The sequence below is a fragment of the Gastrolobium bilobum genome, unplaced genomic scaffold, assembly GCF_033153095.1.
Source record: "Gastrolobium bilobum isolate Gb01-03AN ecotype WA unplaced genomic scaffold, APGP_CSIRO_Gbil_v1 utg19602, whole genome shotgun sequence".
Taxonomy (NCBI): Eukaryota; Viridiplantae; Streptophyta; class Magnoliopsida; order Fabales; family Fabaceae; genus Gastrolobium; species Gastrolobium bilobum.
In genome coordinates, this window is record NW_026899845.1 from 1 (window position 1) to 6,480 (window position 6,480).

The following is a 6,480-nucleotide window of genomic DNA, read 5'->3' on the forward strand; positions in this document are numbered from 1 at the left end:
AGGATAGGATTATGGTCACTGTTAATACGAGGAAGCACTCGAACCTGGCCTTCATGAAACATCAACCTCCATTCAGCATTGCTACAAGCTCGATCTAAACGTTTAAAGACTCTATCTAAATGAAGAAATCTTGGTCCTCGCCATGTAAATTTAGAACCTATTCCTTCAAGATCAATCATCTTTATATCAGTTAGAAGAGAAGCAAATTTATTACATCTGCTAGTATCAACTGGAGCACCACCACGTTTCTCACTTGGAAAGGCAATTTCATTAAAATCACCTGCAATTAACCAAGGAACCGAGATATCTTCTGATAACTGAAGTAAATCATCCCAAAGTCTCTTCCGAATTTCTTCTCTAGGACTTGCATAGATAACAGTATAAAGAAAAGCTTGATGATCTGCCAATGTAACACGAACATGAATAAATTGATGGGTCTGTTTTAATGCTTGAACCTGACACCTATCATTATTCCATAGTAACCAAAGACCTCCCGTAAATCCATGAGCATCCTCCACTATTGAATTATTAAAACCCAGCTTTTTTATTATCTGTTTTGCTTTTGAACCACTTACTCGAGGTTCAAGAATAGCTGCCACCTCAATCTTATGCCTTCGAACCATCATTTGAAACGTTGATTTGAAGCACTTTTTAGCCGCCCCGCGGCAATTCCATGTAACTAAAGACATTAATCAATGGTAATTTGGCAGGATTGTGGGTCCACTGCCATCCCATTGTCATTGCACTGAGTTTCAGATTCTGAAATCATCTCCACCTCAATATTGAGCTTATGGTTTATTGGGATATGCTTTCCTTTATCTCTACTTGGATCAGGCGCTTTTGGTTGGGACAAGCCATGATCTAAGCCGTTGATATTTTGACCATCCTTATCCACCTCCATTTGATAACAATCTTTGTTATAATCAGCAACAGTACTCCTAGCCACCATGGAATCTCCACCGCTTTTACCTCCAATGTCCTTACTATTATGAATCGCAACTTGCCTCCTCAAGTTCGTTGTATTATTGTTTGAGGTACCTCTGTCAACTATCTTCCCATTTATTTGATTTTCTTTTTCATGACCTGTCGTAATCCCACTTAACGTAAATCGGTTGGGGTGTTCCTGTAATTCAACATTAGGATGGCTTCTAGGGTTTCTGTGTTTGGACCCTTGAGATGTACTAATATCAATATTAACAGGAGGGCCCACCATATTGACGTCATTTATAACAGCATCCGGATTAGTCGCTGGGATATCATGAGTAATATCATCTTCATTAGAGCCCATTAAAGCAGCGTAACGGGAATTTGATTGATTATCAATCATAACCGGCTGATTTGATTGCGGTTGATTACTCCCTTGATTACTCCATTGATTATTCCCTTGATTACTCCCTTGATTACTCCCTTGATTATTCCCTTGATTACTCCCTTGATTACTCCCTTGATTACGCCTTGATTCCCTTCGAACCGGTTCCTGCTTCCTGTTGTCCGCCATTGGAGTTTGAATTTTTTATCGACGTTGACGTTGCACCACCATCCAAGGACCTAATCCATTTTTCTGAAACTCAGCCTCATCTTTTTTCCCGTCTTGATTTTGCTGATTATCCTTTCCTTCAACTGGTATCTCAGGACAACAATCTTTACTATGTCCATAGCGCCCACAATGGAAACAAATAAGGCCTAAACCTTCATATTCTATCTGTTTAGTTGCTCCGTCCAACACATATTCACCCTTCAAAGGCTGAGCAAGATCCAGTTCCACGCAAATTCGAGCAAACTGTCCTCTTACATGCTCATTAGTTGTCTTATCGATCTTCAACATTTTACCTAGCCAGTTACCAATACGGCGGAAAAAGGCTTCATCATAATACTCCAGTGGGATACCCGGTAATCGCACCCAAGCTGCAATCTTCATCACACTTGCAGCATTTGGTCTAAAAGCTGGCTCCCAACGTCGGAGTGATAAATAATGGCCTAAAATAATCCAAGGACCACCATTTAGAGCAAAAAGAAGATCATCTTTGTTGCTAAATTGCACCACATAGAATCCATTACCTACATCTGTAACGTTAATCTTTCCAGCTCTAGCCCATAGTATTTCAATCTTCTTTTTCATGAAAGCCACTCCTGTATTCCTTCCAAGTAGTTTTACAATGAGAGCTTTTTCCCAAACCTTCAGCATTCTTGTTCTTGCTTTTCTAGTACAACCAAAATGAGTTCTACCATCTTCCTCTGTCCACATTTTAATCCCACCATAATTCACATCCTCTTCCTCCGCAGGTGCACTTTGATCAACATTTTCTTCCAAATTCCAATCCATTCCTTCCCAGTCATCTGTTTCACCATTGTGTTGCATGAGCATCTCTCGCCAAGTCATCTTTTTATTACCGTCGTCAACCATCCAAGATTCATGTCTAGGAACCCTAGACTGTGATTCAGTAAACACCATATCTCCATCTTTATTTCTCTTATTACTCCTACGTAATAGATCTTCTTCTTCTTTTGAAGTTTGGCCTTCAGTAGCTATATTTTCCTCCATGAAAAGGAAAACCCTAGCATTTTTTACCATGATTTTCTATTCCAGAGTAAAAATACTAAACAATTACGCGTCATTTTTTGAATACACGGTTTAGGTAGGACACATATATGTTGTCAAATTGAAATATATTTTCCTTAGCTTAATTAGCAGTTTCTTAAGCACTCCACTTTATTTTAAGAATATACAAATTATCAGCAAATTCAAGATGACAAAAAATTTTATTTAGTAAAATCAATGTTTGGCAATGTGAACAACCGAATGTAAGGAATATAGTAGACTAATTATCATAATTCCCACATAAATAATTTTATTACACATTTGATAACATATATCACATATAATTACTAGCCAAGGTACGACACAATACTCCTAGTTTTATTTTTCGACAATATAACATTTCCTAGTTGATTACTAGAAAAATAAAGAAAAAAAACAGCCATAACAACGCAGACAATTTTTTTAAGAAACCAAAAATACAAACAGTAGAAGCAAGCTTCATGCTCATGTATTTCTAGTTAATGATATGGTGATGGTGGTGACCTCTGTTTTCTCCTTGGACATACGATCAGTCAAGATTTCTTGGTAGCGGCTAAAAACCTCATCAATGATAGCTTCGCCAAAGTGGCTAACAAGCAGAGGTTCAGTCCCAGCCCTCACTAACTGTGCGACATTGTATCCACCATCACTAAGTGATTCTGATATTTCAGATTCAAAATCAAAAGCGTTCCAATTATAAGAAGGGTTCCAGTTCATTTCAAACACATCTAGGCGATTGATGGTGAACGATCCTTCTTTAAGAACTTCCAATTTCACTTCATTTGGGGATGGATAATAGACAGGCATGTTGTAAGTATCTAGTTGCTCTTCTTTTATTTTTCCCTACAGTAAAACGATTCATATTCATCATGCCAAATTGATTTATGTTACAAAAGACAATGAATATATATTTTGTTGGAAAGAATATCATTAGAATAACTTTATTATTTGTAAAGATCTATTTCTTTATTTCATTAGGATTTAGGTTAATATGGGCTAAACCCATTAGTATTTCTTTATATATTGTACCTTCCTGAATCAATTCAATATACAAATTTATTACGATGTTCCTCTCGTTTCTTGTTATTTTACATATTCTATTTAAAATACTATAATTTTAGTCACAACTTTTATAAGATGAATCAAAGGCCGCAATCGATCAGTTTTGAGAATTTAAGTGTGAAAAATATGTTAATTCATAGTTCTCAATAAATTATAATTGTTAAATTGATAGAAATCAACGATTAATATTTAGTATCAATTTTTTTAGTTTGACACATGTCAAACACCGTTGTCAAACAAAAAACTTTGACAACAAATCTTAATCGTTGATTTCCGTCAATCTAACGGTTATAATTTATTAGGATTTAATAAATAATTAATAAGTGTGACCCATTTGAATTATAACCATTAAATTCATGAAATCAACGGTTAAGATTTAGTGTCAAAGGATCATGCCCCTATATATAAGACAAGTTATCTTACACCAATGTAAAAAAAAGAAATTTTACAATCATTTGTTGTCATTAATCAACTTGTATTCCACACTCACAAAACTAAAAAATAAAATTATAAGTGAGATTAACTATTAAAATTAAAAGTTTAACTTATAAAATGACATTGACCATATATATATATATATATATATATATATATATATATATATATATATATATTGTTTATGCATATATAGTACAATTACTCTTTTTTATTTAGTGTTATCATATCATCAAATGATAAAACAATCAATTCATGTATAATCCTCTAAGTAAATTTATGTTTCAAAGAACAATTAAAGAGCATATTAAAAGATTCACATGTTAAAGGGTTTTTTTTTTTGTACTTTAACATGACACAAAAAAGTTTTCTACACACACAACATTTTGTGGGACCCGCACTTTTTAAAGAAAAAAAAAACTAAGGCACGCAAAACGAATCTCTATAACATTACACAATCACTTTTCCTACAACATAAATCTTATAAAACCTGATGTTAAATTAGGGTTAAGATTAAGGGTTCATCTTAGCCTAAAACGATGTCGTTTTGAGGCGAAAATCAAGGTGTTTTTGTAATTTTAATTTATTTCACGGTTATTATAATTTTTATAATTATAATTTTTAATATTTCAACACCAAAACGATGTCATTTTAATAGTAAATGCAAATAACTTATCTGCAGAAACTGCATAAATATTTTTCGATTAATCAAAATATGTCATAACTAAAGTTTTTAGTTACATCAATGACAAACGATTTAGAATGTGTACCTGCAAGACCATATCATTAAGAGCCGCAGCCATAAGATCCCAAATGTAGCAACATTCCTTGGTAGATGGATCGTCGCTTCTTCTTCCCACAAATGTTAGAACCATGCGACCCCCTTCTACTAGTTCCTCTGCTCGACACTTCAGAAAAAGAGAGAAATCTCTTTGAAATTGCTCGTAGTAAGCCTTGAGGACGTTTGAGGGGCTTGTGCTGGCTATGTAAATGTTGCCCTTGTTGTTCTCTACACCCTCGGGAACCTAATTAATCACCAATAAACAAAAATTATTTATATTCCACTAATCTATCTTTGCGGATTAATTAAAGAGAAAAGGTCTATTGTGTGGTAGAAAATTAATTAACCCCACATACAGACACCAATCAGAATAAGAAAAAAGAGTCAACAAATACATATATACCTTAGATAACCAATGAAGGCTGTAAGAGGAATGGATAAAATGCAAACTTCGATTATGTAAAACTCTGCCATGGAAAGAACCAGGAACCCCATAGAAGTAGCACGGACCAATCCCAGTTTCGATTTCATCACGTAGTTTCTCTTTGAAGCTGTCAAGGGACTTAAAGATGCTGTTGAAGTCGTTTCCTGGGAGATCATTCATAAAAACCTTGTATTCAGGAGATTTATGTTTCAGCTGTAGGCAAAGATTCTCCACAGCCTTAATAATGTCTGAAATCGCAAGCAAAGTGTTTGGTCCAGAAGAGCAACCCAAATCTGCAATTGCCAGACTTCTCGGTAGTGTGCTGCTATAGAGGGTAGTTATGGCTTCTTCTATTAACGGCTTTGTTAACGAAATTCCCTTTCGCTATATAACCAATGACAGAGTTAGTACTCATTTATTTTGCATTATTTTTGCTTTGCATTACTATCTCAGTTCAGTTAGATGACCCTTTGTTAGTATCATAGAATTGGGTGATAATATTAGAATATAGAATTTTAGTTTTTAATATTATTTTTTAATAGATAATATGTATGAAGACACAAAACCATGATGGTATATCTAATTATACCTGAACCAAGGAGTTGTTTCCATAGCTTGCTTCTCCAACTCCTCCATTCATGTGCAGTACCTGTGCTACTTTCATTCTTGTTTCTTTAGCCTTTGTTTCACTCTTTCTCAGACTTACGCTTTGGTGCTTTCACCCGTTTAATCAAAGCCCGTACCACACTATATTTATAGATGTGAAAGCAATTTTATTTTTATTTTTTTACTATTTCTTGAATTTTTCTCCGTCGACCTCATCCTCCGATATACTTTCACATCCATTCTTACACGTATGATCATCACACAAGTCATCATACTGATCAGTATCTGTATCACTATAACGTCCCATTAGTTTTACAACACCTATGCCAATTTTAATACTTTCAGATTCAACATGTGCTACATTAACTTAGTTCTATTTTCAATAATTTCAATATGGTTATAGAGAGATATCACCCTCCTTGAAGGATTCCCGTTGCTATTTCTTTTTCGGGTTTTTCTTAGTATGCTCTGTGACTGCAGCTTAGACTGATCTGTCACATCAGAAAATAATGATCCTTGAGAAGTTGTTGGGTTGACCACTATTGTCGTTGACCGACCACCGTTGACCGCGTCGTCCACCGTTGATAGCCGTCT

General features: G+C 34.9%; 2 protein-coding genes across 2 annotated transcripts; both read right to left on the reverse strand.

Moving 5' to 3' along the window:
* Positions 1-44: 44 nt before the first annotated feature.
* Positions 45-623, reverse strand: LOC133293922 (uncharacterized; the record flags this gene model as incomplete). Its single annotated transcript, XM_061492542.1, has 1 exon — positions 45-623. A coding segment is annotated over exon 1 (579 nt), but the record flags the coding sequence as incomplete, so codon positions are not given.
* A 2,197-nt stretch (positions 624-2,820) lies between these two features.
* Positions 2,821-5,993, reverse strand: LOC133293924 (S-adenosyl-L-methionine:benzoic acid/salicylic acid carboxyl methyltransferase 3-like). The gene is made up of 4 exons (XM_061492545.1): positions 5,870-5,993; positions 5,260-5,664; positions 4,846-5,100; positions 2,821-3,421 (listed from the first exon to the last, which is right to left on the reverse strand). Exons 1-4 carry the CDS (start codon positions 5,942-5,944, stop codon positions 3,044-3,046), a joined length of 1,113 nt encoding a protein of 370 aa, XP_061348529.1. The 5' UTR covers positions 5,945-5,993; the 3' UTR covers positions 2,821-3,043.
* Between the last annotated feature and the right edge of the window lie 487 nt (positions 5,994-6,480).